Raw genomic sequence first — 22,413 nt, 5'->3', positions numbered from 1 at the left:
CCTGGCACCAAGTTTACTCCACAACTGAAAGTAGTCCAGGAAATATTTGAAAATGAGGATGTTCATTTTTCAATATCCAAAACTGAAGCCTGCAGTTGAAATACATTTTAAGTTTTTTTTTTATGACTATCAGTGTGCATTGAAACAAATCTTTATGCATTTAATTTGCAGGAAGACCTACACTTCGAGTATTTAAGGAGGAACTGGCAGACATTTGACCAGGCGACCCATGGCCTTGGGCCTGGTTTAATGGGAAGCACATTCAAGTTCAACGTCTCCTGTCTAAAAGAAAAAAATTAAGCACCTAAAATCCTCTGACAATGAGGAAATGAACTAGTTAAATGTACAGCAGTTTAATGATACATCTTTGCTCTGTATTTTTTGTGAAATATTGCTGTTTTCTAAATTTAATTCACTGGAAATGTTTTGTAATAGTATAAAAAAGGAACGTCATAATTACACTTGAATTGATTATTTTATTGTAATATTGGACTAATATTAAAACATCGTTCAATAAAACAATATATAGTTTGTGAACTGATTATTTAATCAATGTTTGTTCTTTCATGTTGTTCTGAAGAAGTGACAATTCGTAGACCCCTGATGTTCACACATTTCGGCCTACAGGCCTTGAGCACTGTGATTGCTTCACTTATACCTCTGCCTATAGGCATTGCAAATGGTTATTGGGGTAAGAAAGAGGGGGGTTGAAACAGTAAAAGCAAATGTTTTTGTTCCTTTTTTTAAAATATCTTTATTTTCAATCTTACACTTTTCCACACAGACTGAAATTTCCATCCCTTTTTCTAAATTTTTCTGACCATAATCAACATGCATGATTCATACAACATTGCAGTATGTGTATGCTGGGCCAAAGAGATGTGTTTTTAGTCTAGATTTGAACTGGCAGTGTGTGTCTGCTTCCCGGACAATGTTAGGAAGACTGTTCTAAAGTTTTGGTGCTAAACAGGAAAAGGATCTACCGCCAGCAGTCGATAATCCATGCTTGACTTAAAATATTAAGCTTAGTTAACTTTAGTTAAGTTGGATATTTAAGTTCTCTCAACCAATTTTAAGTTGTTATAACTACTTGCAGCCAAATTTTTGGGGAACATATTTGTCTAATTACGTGCTTTACAAAGTATTTTTGTATCACATCCCACTAAACTGATTGGTCTGTATGATGAGCATTCAGTTGGGGGGTTATTTGGTGTTAATATTATAGTTATTATAGCTAGTCTTAATGAATCTGGGACCCTTTCAGTAATAAATGATTCCTCATACATGTCAAGTAATGGTCTTATAAGCTGTATTTTAAATATTGGCGCTTTACCGCTATTGATATCCCCTATAGCTTCACTAAGATCTTCTACTGTTAATGGACTATCTAATGTGGTTTTCTCATCTTCTGATATAGTCTCAAATATGATACTGGATATCAAGGGTGAAACTGTTAATAATGAAGACAGACTCAATGTCAGTCATGTGTGCAGTGAAACATAATTTATTAAGCATTTAAAAGCTCTCTTGAGAAAATGAAGACATGGAAAGCTCAAAAAGCAATCATATCAATATACTTCATGACTTTCAGAACTAAAATAACTAATTCAAGCAGAATCAGCAGAAAATAAGAAAATGGACAATAACAATATAATATTGATAAAATGAGTAAAGAGTTTAATCAATAATTACATAGGAAATACAAACATTAAGTAAAAGTGAATGAGACAGATCTCTCTCTTTACTGACTTATAAGAGCCAAAGCATCTCTAGTTTCAAAGATACATGAAAGTATATCTTGCGTTTGCATGGAAGAGTAGAAGTGGAAGAGAAACTAGATGTTCTAATGAAAAAAAATGAAGAAAGAGTTAAAAATTAATATCAGATTCACATCTCTCTTAAAAGTGTTATGGCCTTCTTCTCCAGTGTGAATTTTCTGGTGCTCTTTCAGTTCATCTTCTGTAGGAAAGGCTTTCATCACTGAAACACACACCGCTGTGTGTTTTCTGCTGTAATATTAAGGATGAATCTTCTCGTTTGTGTGAATCTTCAGGTGTTTCTTCAGGACTGAAGCCCAATGAAACAGTTTACCGCACTGATCACAGTTAAATGTTCTTTCTTCAGAATGAGAAGATGTGATTTCAGAGAGAAATCCTGAGCCGCTTCTTCCCAGTGTGAACTCTCGTGTCAATCTTCAGACTTGATTTACATGTGAAGCGTTTTTTACACTGAGGGCAGGAGACAGATTTATTGCCTTCTGTTTTTCATTTCTTTCTTCTTCACGTCCATCAGGTCTAAAAGAAACATTACATAAAGTGAGTTTCAATGTACTATTTTATGCAAACAGCTTGCTAATCATGTCTTACTCATGTAGTTAAAGTAGTGATGGGTGATTTCGAAACACTGGTTCACGAAGCTCAGACACCTTTATGAATCTATTGCTTCAAATCAGTGGTTCAGAGCGTGAATCAAACTGTGAAAGTCACGTGATTTCAGTAAATGAGGCTTCGTTGCTTCATAACCGTTTCAAAATGTCAATGATCTCTGTGAACCCATCATGCAGCGAACCACTGAACAAGTGTCTATGGGTTTTGCCTGATCTCTGATCAGTTTTAAACATTTGTAGACGTTTTAATGAGACATTTGCATAATTAAAAGGAAAAATAGTAGTTAATAGTCTCTTATTGGCCTGTTTAGCTGAGTATTAAAAGCCCACATGTTATACAGATCCTTAATATTTATGATATTGGATGATGTGTTGATTGCATTTGATTGATTACTTCAATAACACATTTGCAATGGTTTGTAAAAGGTGTTTTTATGCATGTTTGGCACGAGTTTGTGTTGCATTTACATTGTTCTGACTTTTCGAACACTTCAAAACAGTGAATAATGATTTACGAAGCACTTTGCTCAACTGATTCAAACCTTGGAAAAGCTTCGTTATTCCCACTAAAAAATCTGGTTATTTTTTCTACCCAAATCCTGGGTTGAGCCTTTTAGGTCAAACATTTTTTGAGGCTTTTTCAGTGTTTGGGTAGTTTTTGTGTAACCCAGATCCTGGGTCAGACGTAACAACCCAGTGTTTGAGTAGTTTTTGTGTTACCCAGATCCTGGGTCAGACGTAACACTCCAGGGATTGTGTTATTTATCGCAGGCTTTTTGCAACCTCTTCAGGAGAGAGCAGTGCTTCGTCAAATTTGTGCGTGTCTTCTGTGAATTACAGGTTTGTGTAATTTTTTTTTTAATCTATAAATTCATTATTTCTCTGTATAGTTTTGAATTTATGCAAATCCACATACAGGGACATGATGTGAGTCACCTAAATGAGTCTCGCGTCGATCATTTTCATGTGATGGAAACGCCTTGCAAAAAAAAGTATGATTTAAAAAAAAAAAAAGATACAGAATATAAATGCTTAGAAATTTAAAATGTGTTCTCAAAACTGTACACTGATTGTTTATGGACAGGTTATGGAGTCAGTCGCAGCATATTTTGGTCAATAAAATACCCAAAATGGGTTGTTTTTAATCCAGTGTTTTTTATAAGTGTAGTTCAAAGTGTTCATGAAATGCTAATATTTTATTCAAAGTAATTCCAATATTTAATGCTGGTTACACTAGTGCCACCAAATGCTCTTAAATGTGAATATGCAGCAGCTCAAAGTTTATATCTGGTCAGCACTTGTCTTTAAATTGAATATTCAGACTTCCCAGTTCACCTGCTTTTTAGGCCTTTCCTGTGTTAAATTCATATAAAATGACAAAATCAAGAAAGTTCAATGTTAAAATAATTTTATATTTAATTAGTTGAATGTCTTTTTATATTCTTGACCTGAAATAATGCAAATCTCCATGAATGAACCAACCTATTTGTTCTTCAGTTTCATGATGTTTAATTTTCTTAAATTATTTTTGATGATCAAAACAAACTTTAATTATTTTTGATGATCAAAACAAACTTTAATTAACTAGGACTGCAATAACCAATTGATGAAATCGATCATGAAAATAAGCAACCACCAAACTAATTATAGATTAATTGTGTATCCATAGGAAAAACATTCTTATGGACAAAACACATCTGAAAAATTACATGGTTGGTGAGCACAGGAACCATGTTATTTCTTTTGATTTTATTAGAAATTTGGGTTTACATCTCTCAAATTGCTTATATGTTACTAAGACAGACAAGTGACAAGTGACCAATCCTGAGTGGCGAAGTCACTTCACACATTCAACCATCACGGTTCGGCACGGACGGTTAGCCAAGTGTGCTGAGAGTTCAGGGCCGAGAACGGTTTGTAATAGTGCCATGCCGTACCAGGCTCAAGTAGAAGCACAACTGGAACCTTTTCTGAAGGTGGAAAAGCAGCTTTTGTTTCTCATCACATAAAGATGAACTACTTACTGTGATTTCAGACTGAGGTGATGAGGTTTCTTCACTGCATGGATCTTCATGTGTCGCTTCAGGCGACTTTTAAAAGAGAAACTGTTTCCACACTGATCACACGTGTGCGGCTTCTCTCCAGTGTGGTTCCTCTCATGTGATCTCAGATGTGATGAGTCACTGAATCTCTTGTCACAGTGTGAACACTTGTATGGTTTTTCTCCAGTGTGGATCCTCTCATGTTTTTTCAGATGTTCTGATCGACTGAATCTCTTGTCACAGTGTGAACACTTGTAAGGTTTCTCTCCAGTGTGGATCCTCTCATGTGTTTTCAGAGATGATGAGTGACTGAATCTCGTCACAGTGTGAACATCAATCAATTTAAGGCTATTGGCAGTATTTTCTGATTTACAGGGTAACAAAAGGAGATATTCATAATCCCCTCTGGTAATTACATATATCCTGATTAGCATTTTTAAACATAATATTACAGAAAACTTGCTATACATTTTTTTCTCCTATTCATGAATGAATGAATGAATGAGACATTTATTTTCTGGTGTATAGGCGTATCACTTTAAAAGCGCCAGTTTCAATGAGAGAGATCGCTAATTACACGGATACACGTCATGAAGTATTTATCAACAAAGTTTTAACACGATGTTCATTCTGATAAAGAGGCCGTAAATAGGACATATGTTTGAGTATGAGAGAGTGAAAGATACTGTGCTTCTGCTTTCACAGTGAGGCTAAAAGCGAATGCTTAAAGGGGAAGAGAAACCACTTCCTAACGGCAGTCTCACACCGCAAGCTTGAGCTCCGCGTCAGCCTCGTCATAACGGAGCAAGTCTTTACAAAGACTATACATTATTTTTTTAGAAGTTGGTCATTTATAAACTTGATAGCCCTAGTGAAAAAAAAGTATACTTTATTGTATTCTGTTTTTCAATAGTTCATTGCAAATATACTAAAAATAATTGTAGGGGAGAGCCGGGACAGTTGAAACACTTTTCAGATTAACGTCGTTTTCTAAAAATAAGGTTACAGATAGATTTTTTATTTTTTTGTGATCAACAACTCACATGTGTTATTCGGTACAAATATAGAATGATTTCAGTAAAATTTGACTTTGTGCTTTGTTTCAACACGGGGTGGGACGGATGAAACATAACAGTTCAAACGGCAACTATTCATCTAATGCTTGCTTTTGTGAACAATATCTGACAAGTAACTTATGTACATGTTGTTACAAACATATTTTGTAATTTATTTTAATTTAAAGGTTCATATTAACCATTTTTGTTCTGTCGCCCAATAAACAATAGGCGATAAGCCTATGCGCATTTTGTAATCTTTCTAATGGGCTATTTTGACATAGACAGACAAATCCGTTTACAATTAATTTTCTTACATTTCTTCCTTGAGTCATATTGAGTGTTTGCTAGTTGAATACCCTGTTATTATGAAGAAAACGAGGTCAACCAGAAGACGATAAATTCAATTTATTGAGGATTGAAGATTGGACAATTGGTGATTATTAAAGAGATAACATGTGTTGCGTAATTGAAAATGAATTTGCATTAAAAGAAAAGTCTAGAAACAGTATATGAATCTATGAGCAGTATAGCCTAGGTTTAACGGGCAGGACGCGATGTCGGGACAGTTTAAACACTTGTTTCAACCGTCCCGACAGCGCCTCCTGTCAGTTAAACCTCTTTTGCCTTTAAACTAAAAAACTCACACTTAAGGGTGTGTTGCAGTACTAATACACCTGCCGTATTATCATTACAATGGCACATGAAACAATAAATACAACTTGTCAGTCCAAAAAAAGTACCGCACGAAAGAATTCACTTACAAAAACAGCTTTGTGGCTTTAACTCCAAAACGGCATAACGTAAAGAAGAAATATTTTCGCGGGTATGGTAGGCATTGTGTGCTGTACGTGCTAATGAATACCCTTATTATACTTGTGAGCGGCACATATGAGGTGTTTCTGGGTGTTTCTCCCTTATATCTGCCTCAAGGTCTTGATTGTGGCATTTATTTGAGGGTTAGAATCCATTATTCTTGTAATTCTTATGTCTTTTATGAATTAAATAAAGAACTCTGTCTTGTAGGATATTCTGTCCAAACACACCGCGTCATCTACGTCGGGTAACCTGTAAATACGCAAAAACTGTTTCCATTGCAATTTGGTGAAATACAGGTGCTGGTCATAAAATTAGAATATCATCAAAAAGTTTATTTATTTCAAGAATTCAACTTAACAGGTGAAACTAATATATTATATAGACTCATTACATGCAAAGTGAGATATTTCAAGCCTTTATTTGTTATAATTTTGATGATTATGGTTTACAGCTTATGAAAACCACAAAATCAAAATCTCAGAAAATTAGAATATTACATGAAATCACACAGTAATTACACAGTGATACCATGGTCATTGAACCAGGTTTTGGTTCTTTTGGCAGTGTGGGCAGGTGCAAATCCTGAAGAAGATAACAATCTTCCTTCACCAGTTTTGTTCTATTGCAGTGTTTTATGTTGAAATGTTTTCATCATTCATTGAAGAAAACTATGCTAATCATAACAACCTACTGTAAGCCTATTTAATTCTTAATAAAGAATGCTAAAACACAAATGCTGCCGACTAACTTCAGATAGCAAGTCCTGATCAATGTTTTAATTTCACGATCATTTAGTTTAATTTATTTCACTGTTATGTTTCAGTTAATAAATCTACTGACAAATTAAAATAAGACGAAATATAAGACACATAACCTATTGACATGCATAACCTTTCTAACCTTCCCACACGGAAGATAGCCTACATTGGATCGTCTTTCCGTGTGGATTGTCATTCAGTTGAACTGTCCATGCTGACCCCTCTCAGAAGTGTCCACTTCCTCTTTCAGGAGGGCGGCTGCAGGCCCCACTTCCTCTTTTGTTTTTCTGCAAGTCATCCCACTCAAGGCAGCTGTCTGACATTTCAAACACTCAGAGATCCGCAAAACTCACATTAAACCTACAGAATAATAACTAAAAATCTTATCTGGTCATCAACAGAGCAATTCTTAATTTTATTAAAAAAGCTTAGTACTTCATTGCGGAAAAAAGCGCAAAGCTTCTTCGTTGCAAAGACGCAGGAAAAAGCTCTAATTAATACAGTGTATAATGTAAATGTAAATAATTCTTTGTCTTTTTTCCTTTTTTGTAAGAAACCAAAATAGAATGAGTCTAAGATGTCTGTGTTATGTGCTTGTTCAAATCACAATTCATATTTAAATTGGTCACACAATCTCATTCTCATACAATGCACATTGCACAAAAATTATCTTAGTTAACAATAAACCAAAATCTTAGCAATGGATCAGTTTTCTCCCACACAAGTCTCCCACAAGGGATAACGAGATACAAATTCTAGACACCATCAGATAGAAAGTATATTTAAACACGTGCAGTTAATATCTTATCTACATAAATAATAAAAGTTTCTTCATGATTCAGAATTTCCTAATTATCACAAAGTACTTCACATGTGCATATTCCTTTTATAATGATTTATAATTTTAACAAAATCTACCATTTTTAATTGATTTCAAAATGAAAGAAAAAAAAATAAATCACAAATCTCAGGATAACAATATTGATCTATGACAAGTTGCTCTTTGCAGGAAGTTTCATTAACCGCTTCCTGGGAGCACTCTCAAACACAACAAATAAAATACTCAACAAATACTAATTTGGTTGATTTTAACCATAATCATTGCCCTTAATAGACCAGGTACAATTTATTTATTTATTTTTAAATCCTTAAATCTCTTAAATGTGATCACCAGTTTTCTTCTAAATTTTACTTAACAGAAAAGACCATTTTCAGTTAAACCTTTTAATTAATTTAGAAGCATTTTAAAGGAGAAATGTTGAAGTCTGTCATCCTACGTACCTTAATACTTTAAGTTCTTTAGCCCGTCTGGAACGGTCCTTCTGTCGAACAGGGTTCTGCTGTCTGGCAAACTGCAAATCTCAGAGAAACTCTCCCAAGAAGAAGCAAGGCCGGAGGATCTCAGACAAACTCCATTGCGAAATCCCACCAGTAGATCTCAGGTACCGCCCCAAAATGCTGCAATAACCAATCTGATCTCAGGTACCGCCTCAAATGCTGCAATAACCAATCAGATCTCAGGTACCGCCCCAAAATGCTGCAATAACCAATCAGATCTCAGGTATCGCCCCAAATGCTGCAATAACCAATCAGATCTCAGGTACCGCCCCAAATGCTGCAATAACCAATCAGCTCTCAGGTACCGCCCCCAAATGCTGCAATAACCAATCAGATCTCAGGTACCGCCCCCAAATGCTGCAATAACCAATCAGATCTCAGGTATCGCCCCAAATGCTGCAATAGCCAATCAGATCTCAGGTACTGCCCCAAAATGCTGCAATAGCCAATCAGATCTCAGGTACCGCCCCCAAATGCTGCAATAGCCAATCAGATCTCAGGTACTGCCCCCAAATGCTGCAATAGCCAATCAGATCTCAGGTATCGCCTCAAATGCTGCAATAGCCAATCAGATCTCAGGTTCCGCCCCCAAATGCTGCAATAACCAATCAGATCTCAGGTATCGCCCAAAATGCTGCAATAACCAATCAGCTCTCAGGTACCGCCCCAAATGCTGCAATAACCAATCAGATCTCAGGTACCGCCCCCAAATGCTGCAATAACCAATCAGATCTCAAGTATCGCCCCAAATGCTGCAATAGCCAATCAGATCTCAGGTACCGCCCCAAATGCTGAAAAAAAAAAACTAGAACATTATTATTGATTTCCCAAAACAATAACCAATTAGGAACCAAATACTAACGTTAGGGGAACGTTCTGTGTTTGCTGGGAAGCCCCAGAAGCAAACGTAACACTTGGCTTTCAGAACTGAAAATTATGAAATTATTCCTGATGCAAATAAAATTGGACAATAACAATAAGCTGTTGATAAAATGATAATTAGTTTAATTAAAAGTGAAAACGAACAGAGACAGATCTCAAACAATGAACAAGTTAAAATTAATTTCAGATTCATGTCTCCGTTGAAAGTGTTACGGCCTCTTCTTCAGCTCCCTGAACATGGAAGCTTTTTCCGGTGTATTTTTCCGGGGCTCTTCTTCAGAATGAGAAGGCAGAAGCGCTTTTAGAACGGAGGCTCCAGTGAAACTCTTCCCGCATTGATCACATTTCACAGTGTCTTTCCAGTGTGAACTCTCATGCGAACCTTCAGACTTTTCCATGTGAAGCATTTTTTACACTGAGGGCAGGAGACAGATTTTTTGGCTTCCGTTTTTCCTTTCTTGTTCACGTCCATCAGGTCTAAAATAAACATTAAATCATGTGAGATTTCAAATGAGAGACAAATGTGAAATGAAAAGTGAGGCTCAAAGTCAATATCACTGATGAGTTCAATAGACATTTTAATCCCATCAAATCTGGTCAACAACTGCTATGATTTGTGTTATAAATCACTAGTTTGGTCATGAAACAATGTAAATCTGGTGAGCAGGGTCTGAAGTTAACTTTTTTGACCACCAGCCACTGTGGCAGGTGAATTTAAAAATCCACCCGCCACAGTGACTTTTTACCAGCCAGTTTTTTTTTTTGCTAAACAGTTGCTAAACAAATCACACGCGGCTGTGTTGATGGCTGGGCAGCTGTTAGTTACAGCGTTCAGGAACCGTTAAGCAGAACTAAATTAATATTGTTATTACTGGTAAAGTTACCGGGAAGGCTACCGGACATTTGGACACAACATCTGTGCAACTGTCATTGTACTGTAGCCTATGTCAGCGTTGCATTATCTCATATGATCTCACACATTCAAACTCAGTCAGAGAAGACGCATATTCTCTCCGATCACATACGTTCCGAAACACTCAAACTGCGCTGCTTTCACAGATGCTTTCTTTACTCCAGTAATGTGCCGCCACATTTTTTGCTAAAATCCAACGAAACATACAACTTCGTTTGAATGTCAAAGAACAGTTGCAAAAACACACACACACACAAAAAAAACCCTTCGCCCCTTTAGTTACTGTTGCTATGTCCGACAAGCTACACCGCGCTCACGCCAAACCATGATCTCACGCAATGAAAAACACATCGCGCAGCAGAGAGGACACTGACAACACGCTGGTAGAAAAGACAGTCCAGGTTACTTTTGATATTAAACAAAGTCTCAACGTTAAAATTTGGTCATTTTAAAAGAAATTTAGACAATACCGTTTTGTGGCTCTGTAATGTATCTTGACAGATCGCTGTGGTGCCTCAAGTTAAAGCTGCTCGTGAACCGATCATCTCTTCCTTCTAGATAATTTATAGCATCAAATAAACATGAATGAACATAATAAGGAATGTAGTTTTAACTGCGGAAAGATGTCAGTAGGCTTACTCAGTAACTTACACTCCGTTTTTTTCAAGTTCAAATCCTCCAACGTTGAACTCTCCTGACTGCTTTGTCGGACAAAAAAAAAGGCGGATTCGGCGGATTATGATTGGCCAGATCGCTTGTCAATCAAACTCCCCGCGAAGGGTCGATTCTCATTGGCTGCCTGCCAATGTGGCAGGTAGATTGACAGTGTTACCCGCCAATTGCAGAATTCACCCGCATTTGGCGTGTGGTCGGGTGTTAATTTCAGGCCCTGCTGGTGAGCATCAGCATGTTCTTCATCATGATGAATGAATGAGGAATTAAGAATAAACACCAACCTCTTTGTTCTTCAGTGTGTGTTTCATTCTGCAGGTTCTGGATCACTGGCGTTCTATCTGTCCTCTCCTTCCAGTTGTTTTTTGGTAGTTCTGCTAAAAACAAACAAGTTTCATTTCTAACAGACATGATGCGAGAGGAATAATTAATATTTCAGACTCTGAACTAGGCTAATCACATGTTTAAAAAATAGTGAGATTGATCATGTGACTTAAAGGACACCTGTTATGCAAAATTCACTTTTACATGGTGTTTGACGGACACTGCAGTTTTAGCGTAGACCCGCCCTAAGTGAGCTAAACACAGTCCGCCAGTGTTTCAACGCCGGAGCAGCTGTAGACACGAATGTCTCCTAAGCAATTGAGGTGTTTTGTTGATGGATGTAAGAATGAACACGGCAGTCTTCATTTACTCTTGTTATTACTCGAGGATGGATCTGTACCAACTGACCGTGATCCAGCTTACAGTCTCCGGAGTGATAGACCTAACGTTACTGATCACGACAGTAATGCGCACTTTATTACAGTCAGAGTCAGAGTCGTTTGTTACATCAGAGTTGTTTTACGGATATAAAGTTTACCTGTTTATTAAGCACTTCCTGAAAGGGTGTAAGGGTCAAACAGGTCAAATTGAGCTCAAAGGGAATTATTAATACATTTATAGGGAATTCGAAAGAATCACTTATTACGGCAGAGCCAATGACTCGTCCAGCGTTCATTTGAACAGGCCGTAACTATCAGCTCTGCAGCGGATATAAATATCCAAACTAGTGAAAACTTTATTTATGAGCAAGGTAACTTAAATCAGCAGTTTAACCCTCTGAGGTCGGCAAACGCGCCGGCGCGTTTTGCCGGATTTTCTTCACATTGTAGCACTATAAACTTAAATTACTCCGTCATTTATGGTCATACAGAAAAAAGAAATATAAAAAAAGAATCTGTGATATTTCTACTTTTGTAGGTGTCCACTTACAATCAAATCAAAACATTGTGCTTTTGTAAAATAAAGAAGATAAACAGGGTGTGCTTTCTGCCCCCCGTCGCGGTGAACTTTTTTTTCTTGAGCACGTCTATAAACTGAAACAAAACTCAGCGAATACTTGTCACACATTTATGAGCCATATACCTTTATAAACATTTAAGTGTGTACTTTTAAATGATCGGATTCAAACTGAAAACAAATATTCTCTGTTTAAGTAATTTGTATAAAACCAACAAGATGTCCAGCTTCTCAAACGCTTGCTCATTACAGTTAATTTGGCCACGCCCACTCGCGCAAAAGACATTCACATGCAAATCTCCACATGGAACACGAACGTGCTCGTTACCTCAGAAACAAAACACCAAAACACTTCACAAGTCTCTGCTTTTCGTCGAGTTTGAAAGACGCGCTGTGAGCTTACATTGGAATTACCTCAGAAGAAGAAGAACGCGATTTGAAGACAAGAAAGATGCAAGGTAAGAAATTCTTACATATTAGTTTGTTATTGTTGCATAAATTTCACATTGCAGTTGAACTGTTGCTAGATATATGGTGAATATTGTAATATTTAGACCCGTGTTTACTGTTACTGTGTTTGTGGATATCTGCTCAAATGTATACGGTAACCATAATGTTTTATATTTGAGCGTTTGAATGTATCATTTTGGATCGCGATCACGTTTGAAAAGCAAACGGCTTCATGTTTTTACTATTATCTCATTTCATATCATCATAACGAATGGAAACATTTGAAGTACCATGATAATCAAAATATTTTTCTCTAGCTTAGTTGTTACTGAAATATTTTGGAAGATTTATAGGCTGCTATGGTTATTGTTATTATTGCACTGCGCATAACGTTAGCCAATGCCTACAAGGCACAACAAACCTGGTGTTCATTATATTATATATTGTTGGAAACTTGAAAATGTATGTGTGTGTGTATTCTGTGAATTTTAAAAAGCAATTTTAACCAGAAAAATCTAAAATTTATTCCCAAAATCGTGCAAGCCTATAGTTTCTCTTGATATCAGTATGTTCACTTTTTTTTTTTTTTTTCTTTCAGGGCCCAGATACCACTCCTGCTGACTTCAACATTCACATGAGTCTCTACATGAACATGGTAAAGTGAAAATCAAACACCTTGGAAATGAAAGGTATGTACAATGTTTTTAAGAATGGCACAAAGGTCTCTGTCTTTGGATAATTGTTTTCAATGAGTGCTTTTTTGTCATTTGTTTTGTATCTTTGGATTATGTTGTGTTGTAAATAAATCCAAAAAATCTAAAAGCCATTCTTTTTTAAATCTCCTCATTCTTTGTGCAAGGTTGCTCAGAATGATAGGGCCTGATAGCTCATAATAGGGCCGGTTAGGGGAGTGTCTTTGTCTTTCTCTGGTGTGAAAAGCTTACATATTAATGAGCTCCCATAAAGCTTTTTCACACAAAACACGTCGTAAAATTTTTAAATCAATATATTGTCTTATCTGAATGAGCAGTCAGGGTGATTTTCACATAGTTTTAGAGCAAATATTCTAGGCTACGTCATACAATTTTCAAAAGTCTTGTGAAGAAATAATCAGTATGGGTTTCATGACCTTATTTCAGTGAGAATTTTTTTTTGTATTTTCACAAACCACGCATAAATGTCATTATCTCAAAACAACTAACTTTTACACACATGCTGCTGATATATTATTGTAGCAGAGTTTGTGCTGAATACAGTGTAATTAGACTTTAGCCATGAAAATGTCACAAGTAACAGAAATAAGCACAAATGTCAGAGCATGTCAGAACACCTCCAAGGCCCAGAAAACACCTCAGACCCCAGAGGGTTAAGACATTAAATTCCTAAGCACATAACACAAGAACACTTCTCTTTAAAATACAAACAAAACGTGATTATTCCAGGGTTCCAGACTGTGACCAAAATGCATATTCAACCATTTTTTGAGAATGTGCGAGCTTAAATTTTATGTGGTCGCATTTGTGCGAGTGCATGGTCATGTACTTCTCAGTTAAATTCACGCATGAATTTTCCTGCATTGAACTTGTTTTAGCGCCCGCCAAAGTGAATTTTTGTCCCGCCAAGGTCTTATTTGATCGACAAGTAATGTAGATGAACTGCTGCGCTTGTGACAGGGCGCATGTTTAACTGAAAGAACGAGCAGAGAGAGAGAGAGAGATGGTCGCGCGCGCACACTCTCTCTCTCTTCGGAGCCAGGCGAAAGTGTAAACGACTTCACCGTCTCCAAACTAAGCGCCTCCCTCGCACATATTAATCAAAATAAATCGGCACGGTGGTAAAAGGTCGGAAGACCAAAGTTTCATGTGGAGCATTCGGAGATTTTTTTTTTCCTGAATTACCGCTGGGTGTGAAGTGGGCTAAATAAGTTGCCTTATCTTCTCTGAAAAGCGTTCCGGACATTCAGCTGACATAAAACAACACTTTAATGTTATGTTGTTTAATGTTGTTTTTAACAAACAAAACTACCCAGTGATGAAATGTTTTATGTGTTGAAAGAAATCTTGGATGTCCATGTCCTAACTGCTGGGATAATCACACAACGCGTATGACACGTCCAATTCGCGAACTAATGACTCTTTTGAACCGATTAATTTAAATGAATGGTTAAAACAACTGATCTTTCCAACAGTGAACTCAGGACACGTCTGAATTGGTGCATAACTAATCAGTAACACTTTACAATAAGGTTCTATTTATTACATAAATTACATAAAAAGTAGGCTACAGTTTGCTTACTCAAGCTTAAAGGAGAAGTTCACTTTTAAAATGAAAATTCTGTCATCATATACTCACCCTCATGTTGTTTCAAAGCTGTATGAATTTCTTTCTTATGCTGAACAGAAAAGAAGATATTTAGAAGAATATCAGTAACCAGACAGTTTTTGGGTCCCAATGACTTCCATAGTAGGAAAAAAATATACTATGGAAGTCATTGGGAAGTAGCCACTGTAGTTGGAGCACACCCTCCGGTCCCCCTTCTTAAAAAGTGGGACCACCACCCCGGTCTGCCAGTCCAAAGGCACTGTCCACGACCGCCACCCGATGCTGCAGAGGCGTGTCAGCCAAGACAGGCCCACAACATCCAGAGACTTGAGGTACTCAGGGCGGATCTCATCCACCCCCGGTGCCTTGCCACCGAGAAGTTTCTTAACTACCTTGGTGACTTCAGCTTGGGTGATGGACGAGTCCACCTCTGAGCCCTCAGCCTCTGCTTCCTCAATGGAAGATGTGACGACGGGATTGAGGAGATCCTTAAAGTATTCCTTCCACCATCCAACGACATCCACAGTTGAGGTCAACTGCTCCCCACCTCTAATGTAGGCAGCGTTGGTAGGACACTGCTTCCCCCCTCTGAGGCACCAGACGGTTTGCCAGAATCTCTTCGAGGCCAGCCAATAGTCCTTCTCCATGGCCTCACCAAACTCCTACCACGCTCGAGTTTTTGCCTCCACAACCACCCGGGCTGCAGTTCGCTTGGCCTGCCGGTACCCGTCAGCTGCCTCAGGAGTCCCACAAGCCAGCCAGGCCCGATAGGACTCCTTCAGCTTGACGGCATCCCTTACTTCCAGTGTCCACCACCGGGTTCGGGGATTGTCGCCTCGACAGACACCGGAGACCTTACGGCCACAGCTCCGAGCGGCTGCTTCGACAATGGAGGTGGAGAACATGGTCAACTCGGACTCAATATCTCCAGCCTCCCTCAGGATCTGGTTGAAGCTCCGCCGGAGGTGGGAGTTGAAGATCTCTCTGACAGGAGACTCGGCCAAAATGTCCTTTCTTAATCTTTTCTCACGTAACAGGATGTTCGCTATCTAGGTAACGTAGGGGAACTCCCACTGCCAACACCCCAAGTTCAGTCAGGCAAATTAAGAAAGATCAACATGTAGGCCTATTTAGTCAACATGTAGGCCTATTTAGTCAACATGTAGGCCTATTTTAAAATAAACAAATTTGTAGATTGTGTAAAAAAAGTAAATGTTGTGTTTTTATTTTTTTTGTTAAAAATTTGTTAAAAATAAAACAAAATAATCTGTAATACCATACATTAGCCAATAGATGTCTGTATAGCCCTTTACATAAATATATATTCGGGCCTGTGTGTATATTTTGCAAATATTGTGCACTGGACCAAATTCTTAATAAATAAAAGTTTTTGAAATTTTGCTTGACTTTATTTATATATGTGACCTTGAAGTAATCCAAAAGTAATCAGTTACATTACTTTCATATTATAGTACTTGGGATTACGTTACTACGTTACTTTTTTTATGAAGTAATTTGTAACTGTAATGGAATACATTTTTAAAGTAACCCTCCCAAGCCTGATTGCGACACCCCTATTGGTGATTTTAATATACATGTAGATAACGAAAAAGATGCATTGGCATTGGCATTTAAAGACATTCTGAACTCTACTGGAGTTAAACAACATGTGTCAGGACCTACTCATTGTCGTAATCATACCCTAGATCTAATATTACACAGAATCAATGTTGATGCCGTTGCTCAGCACATGAAAACTACTTACCGTGATCTCAGACTGAGGTGATGTGGTTTCTCCACTGCATGGATCTTCATGTGTCGCTTCAGGTGAGTTTTAATAGAGAAACTCTTTCCGCACTGATCACACGTGTGTGGCTTCTCTCTGCTGTGGATCCTCTCATGTTTTTTCAGATGTGTTGACTGATTGAATCTCTTGTCACAGTGTGAACACTTGTAAGGTTTTTCTCCAGTGTGAAGCATCTCATGTGATCTCAGATGTCCTGGCTGATTGAATCTCTTGTCACAGTGTGAACACTTGTAAGGTTTTTCTCCAGTGTGAATTCTCTGGTGCAGTTTTAAACTGTTTGCTGTGGTAAAGATCTTCTCACACTCAAAGCACATGTACTCTCTCACACCAGTGTGAGTTTTCTGATGTTTATGTAAATACAGCAGAAGTGAAAAACTCTTTCCACACACAGAACATGAATGCGGCTTCTCCTTCGTATGAACTGTCAGGTGTTTCTTCAGGTTTGATGCCCAGAGAAATTTGCTGCCACATTGATCACATGAGAACGGCTTCTTTCTGGTGTGGATCATCATGTGACTCTTAAGATTACTTTTGCATGAGAATCTCTTTTCACACTGATCACACATGAATGGCTTCTCTCCCGTGTGGATCCTCATGTGTCCTTTAAGGTGTTCTGCTTGGGTGAAACTCTTCCCACATTGATGGCATACATGTGGCTTCTCTCCAGTGTGGATCATCATGTGAACATTAAGTTGCTGTTTGTTTGTGAAACTCTTCTCACATTGATCACACGTGTGCGGCTTCTCTCCGGTGTGGATCCTCATGTGTACCTTCACGTCACTTTTAAAAGCAAAACTCTTTCCACACTGATTACACGTGTGCGGCTTCTCTCCAGTGTGGATCCTCTCATGTGATCTCAGATGTGCTGTCTGACTGAATCTCTTGTCACAGTGTGAACACTTGAAAGGTTTTTCTCCGGTGTGAATTCTCTGGTGCAGTGTTAAAACGTCCGCTGAAATGAAAGTCTTCTCACACTCAAAGCACATGTACTCTCTTACACCAGTGTGTATTTTCTGATGTCTTTGTAAATATTGCAGCAGTGAAAAAGTCTTTCCACACACAGAACATGAATGCGGCTTCTCCTTCATATGAACTATCAGGTGTCTCTTCAGGTGTGGTGCACTAAGAAAGGTTTTGCCGCATTGATCACATGAGAACGGCTTCTCTCCGGTGTGGATCCTCATGTGAACATTAAGACTTTGTTTGGTTGTGAAACTCTTTCCACATTTATCACATGTGAACGGCTTCTCTCCGGTGTGAACTCTCATGTGAACATCAAGACTATGTTTGCATGTGAAACTCTTTCCACACTGAGTGCAGGTGAAAGATTTCTTGGCTCTTCTTTTCTTTAAAAATGTCTGTTTAGTCTTTGAGCGACTCAAAGGTTTTCCTCCAGGTTTGACATGATGTTCCTCCTCCACTTCACTCAGTTCTTCACTCTCCTCCTTCACTTCACTCAGTTCTTCACTCTCCTCGCTCTCTTCACTCAGGTCTGACATGAAAGAAAAAATTATTAATTTAATTTTCAGAACATCAAAATAATTCAAAGAGAGAAATATAAAGTGAAGGACATGAAAGTGAGCCCTGATGTAATAGTAGAAAGTAGACAACTGCTATAAAATATTATGATAATTTGATGCCTTTTTATAAATGATTATATGTCCTTGAAACTTTCCATGAATGAGGTAAATTTATCTTTCAATTATTTTTATAGGCACAAATTAGTTTCTTTAGCAAGAACTATTGAATATATTTGATCAATGACACAAATATCTAACATGATATTAACATTAAAATATACAATACTGCCATATTTTGACACCAACTTTGAGATTGATATTTATTTGACTAAAACCGTTTGAATTATTAATGGCCGTTCACATTAGACTAGCCGTGACTCGCTCTGATTTGTAAGTGACCAGATCGCTACGCGTGAGCTGGGACCCGTGGTTTTAACCAGCGCTGAAGAGGACGCATTCGCAGCAGTCCTAGTTGGATTACTGGTGAGGCCGAAGCCATGAGACCCAGCATCTTCTGGAATCTCTTGAGGGGAACGCGGGCGCCCGCCCTGAAAGATGTCGCCAGGCACCGAATAGAAAGTGCGTGCACTTCGGTAAGGCGCGCTCTCATGCATACCGAGTCTATTTCTATACCCAGGAAGTAGATGTTCCAGCTGTGAGATAGTGTGCTTTTGGAGAAATTGATCCTGAGGCCCAGGCATTCTAAGTGGTTGAGGAGTCAGCTCTGTGAGTTATTAATAGCTCCTCCGATTGGGCTATGATGAGCCAATCGTCGAGGTAGTTTCACACTCGCACTCCCCACTGTCTCAAGGGGAAGAGCGCCACGTCCATACACTTCTTGAAGTTATGGGGCACTAGAGACAGGCCGAATGGTAGTACTGTGTACTGATAAGCCTGCCCTTCGAATGCAAACCTCAGGAATGGTCTGTGATGGGGCGCTATCTGGATGTGAAACTAGGCGTCTTTCAGATCCACTGAGAAAAAACAATCTCCCGGGCGAATATGCGCGAGAATTTGTTTGGTTGTCAACATACTGAATGGACGCATCATAAGCGCTTTGTTCAGGTGTCTGAGACCGCCATCCTTTTTGGGGACGAGGAAGTAGCGGCTGTAAAAGCCTGACTCACTCTGGGACATAGGAACTGTTTCGACAGCTCCCTTTTCCAACAGTTTTGACACTTCGGTACGGAGAACGTGGGCCATGCCCTCTTCGACCGTTGTCTCGACCTTGGCTCGAAAGCACAAGGTCTGCGAGCAAACTGGAGCGAGTAACCTCGTTTTATTACATTCAACACCCATTTCGATATTTCGGGGATAGCCCCCCAGGCTTCGGCCCTCATAGCTAGGGGTTGGATGAAGACAGGACCCGGGTCGCTGTGAGATAGGGGCCCGGCCGTCCGGCTGTCTAGTGTTTAAAAAAAAGACACCATGTTGGAAGTGTTTATGTGTAGGGGCGCGCACATCATAATGGGCACCTGAACTAAATTGGCAGCGTGAGCTGGCGGGGGGCTTGAGACTGTATGCACAGTGTTTATGCGTGGAGGTGCAGACCTTGTGGTGGGCACACCTACGTTTGTTAAATTCGCAGCATGTGATGGCAAATTGGTTACTGTGGGGACAGTGCTTGTGTGCATTACATACATTATAGACTTCTATAATTCAATGTTAGGCTGCATAGATTAGGTCAGCCAGAACCTGGAGCACTTCCCATTAATCCTGATGTACTCGTTACATCATAAGAAGAATGGCATCTACGCTAATTTTAGTGTCTTTGTTTATCCCGAGATTTTCCCGCAGCCTGTCGGATCCAGGCCGTATCCAGATCTGACGAAGGACCTTCGCCTGGACCCGATGACAACGCAGTGCTGAAGTGCCAACTAGTCTCTCCCTATGGAGGATCCCTTTACCACTCTACAGATAAAGCGTTTTTGGGAAATTCATTTCGCGTATCTACCCCGAAGTGACAAAATAAAATAAAATTCTATATCAAAATTTATAAGGAAAGACCAGTACTTTGTTTAGGCTTGGTTTGTAGGGAATTACAAACCTGTGCACATATATTCAAACGCACATAACTATAGAACCAATTCTTAATGCACATGTGAACGCCATCAACGTTTATCACAGGTTCGCGTTTAAAGTCTGTGTAGAGAGAATGGTGTCGTCTTAGCGGCCCCTAATTTAATAACAAATGATCATTGCGACGGAAGCGAATCAATCAAAACTAATTTTAGCTGGAAATAACTTAACTCTGCTATAAAGCCAAAACAATCTCTGTTACCATAAATTATATGTTTATCTCTGTAAAGCTGCTTTGAAACAATCTACATTGTTAAAAGCGCGATATAAATGAAGATGACTTGACTTGACGTGTGTAGGCGTGCAAACTTTATAGCGGGCACATGACCTACATATGACACATGGAGAAAATTGCTCTTTTCTTGCTTTGTGTCGCCGTGAAAACGGTGTTTGTTTGCAGGCTTCACGGCAGACATTTGCTGCGGAGTTTACATTTCCAGCCGCCTGAACAGAGGGAACTGGGGAATGTCTGAAGGATTTTCGAGAGATCGGTCTGGCCTTGGCGGGACTCGAATTCTCTCTTTTTCTCCCTGTGACTAGGACAGCTTACGAGGCTTGGGGTCCAATGCAATCCTGGGTCGGGGTTCCCGCCTCTTAGGGAACAGAGCGCGCCTAGCAGAGAGGGAGCGACGACGGACTTCAGCCGCTGGGGGGGGGCTGGGTGACCGGCGGCGCTGACTTGGGCTGCTGTTGAAGAGGCTTCCTTCTGGTCTGGCAACTCAAAGCCGAGCTGGAATGTTTCGGAAGGAAGTGGCGCATCGCCTGTGATGCTTTCTGCGCCTCTGTGTAGCGCTTGGAGAAGCTCTTAATGGCCGGGCCAAAGAGACCGGAAGTGGAGATGGGGGAGTCCAGGAAAGCCGACCTATCTGCCTCCTTCATATCCGTCAAGTTCAACCACAGGTGCCGCTCGAGCACTGTTAGGTTGGCCATGCTCCTCCCGATGGCCTGGGCTGTAGACTTCGTTGCCCGTAGGGCCAGGTCAGTGGCGCTAAGCAGGTCCTTGAAAGCCTCAGATTCAGGTCCAGACTCGTCCAGGGAACGGAGAAGTTTGGCCTGAAAGACTTGCAGGACAGCCATCGTGTGAAGCAGCGGCGGCATAAGCGCGTCCAGCGAGGACAGACGTAGCGCGGCAAGGCGGATGTGAAGCCTTAGTCTTCCATCCCACGGCGGTAGGTGGGCAAAGATGGGCGGAGGGGTCGCCTCGCAGCCTTTATCTTTAGCGCCGTCAACGTTGGAGAGCACTGAAGAGAAAGAAGGCTTGATGCGAGTCAACGCCTGCGGCGCCTTCCACGACTTCGTAAGTTCGTCATGAACTTCGGGGAAGAAGGGGGCAGGTCTCTGCTGAGGGGTCTGTCGGCGCCCTTGCAGGAACCACTCATCAAGCCTGCTGCGTGAGGGTTGCTCGAGTGGAGACCAGTCGAGCCCGAGGTCTGCCACGGCCTTGGTGAGCACGCAGAGAAATTCCGCGCCGATGTTGGTCCTCATGCTGTCTTGTGTGGACGGAGGGGGCCTGGAAACCGAACCCGCCCAGTCGTTGCAGTCCGAAGCCGCGAGGGAAAGGCTGTCATCCTTTTCTTCTTCCTCCTCGTCCGAAGCCCCGAACGACACGAGGTCCAACGCTCGCAGAGAGGGGCGCTGGTCAGCCTGAACAGGACTGGCGAGGGAGACCGCTGGAGAGAGACCGAGGCACGCGGGGACTGGGCCGGCGTGAGCTCGCTCGTCTCAACTCTCTCATGGTCCTCTTTGTGAACGGCGCTTCTTCTTGCGCGGCTCAAGCAAAGGGCGAGGAGCAGGTCGTCATCGGTGAAGCAGGTGAGTCGAGCCCGCAGAGTGGTAAGATCCATCACGTCACATTACAGGGCAGCCGCCCTTAGCGAGTGCAGTTCGGCGTGGTCGTGGCCCAGGCAGGAAGCGCATAGAATGTGGCGGTCCCCACCGACGAGTGGACCTCTACACGAGGCGCAGGTGGTGCGAGGCATTTAAAACAATGCCTCGGAAATATACTCTTTTAAAGTGTGAATACAGCGGCGAACACACAGGATTTGCAATAAAAGGATATGACGCGCCGGATGGCACAGTGAAACAGTGC

The 22,413-nt window shown here is 40.2% G+C and overlaps 3 protein-coding genes across 7 annotated transcripts in view; all 3 read right to left on the bottom strand.

Annotated features, from left to right (window-relative positions):
• LOC307156367 (uncharacterized protein) overlaps positions 1 to 22,413 on the bottom strand; it is a 1,306,365-nt gene that overhangs the window by 815,753 nt on the left and 468,199 nt on the right. For both annotated transcript variants that reach the window (XM_079867672.1, XM_079867671.1), the window contains exon 5: positions 9,886 to 9,936. The gene's annotated coding sequence lies outside the window, so the exon portion shown is untranslated. The remainder of the gene's footprint in view (positions 1 to 9,885; positions 9,937 to 22,413) is intronic.
• The window catches only part of LOC307156233 (uncharacterized protein), a 207,918-nt gene that overhangs the window by 127,455 nt on the left and 58,050 nt on the right, over positions 1 to 22,413 (bottom strand). The window lies entirely within an intron of this gene.
• The window catches only part of LOC307156058 (uncharacterized protein), a 488,898-nt gene continuing 475,865 nt past the window's right edge, over positions 9,381 to 22,413 (bottom strand). For 2 of the 4 annotated variants that reach the window (XM_079867253.1, XM_079867254.1), the window contains exons 3-5: positions 16,684 to 18,217; positions 11,150 to 11,242; positions 9,381 to 9,757 (exon numbers count right to left, since the gene is read on the bottom strand). In XM_079867253.1, coding sequence (XP_079723379.1) covers positions 11,203 to 11,242; positions 16,684 to 18,217 — 1,574 coding nt within the window. In that variant the 3' untranslated portion in view covers positions 9,381 to 9,757; positions 11,150 to 11,202. Of the gene's footprint in view, positions 9,758 to 11,149; positions 11,243 to 14,948; positions 14,989 to 16,683; positions 18,218 to 22,413 lie in introns of all 4 variants that reach the window. The other 2 variants (XM_079867256.1, XM_079867255.1) reach the window with 2 other exon arrangements.

Source organism: Squalius cephalus, assembly GCF_949319135.1.
Source record: "Squalius cephalus genome assembly, chromosome: 1".
Lineage (NCBI taxonomy): Eukaryota > Metazoa > Chordata > Actinopteri > Cypriniformes > Leuciscidae > Squalius > Squalius cephalus.
Note: the sequence above shows the minus strand (reverse complement) of the source record. Positions and strands in the feature narration are given on the sequence as shown.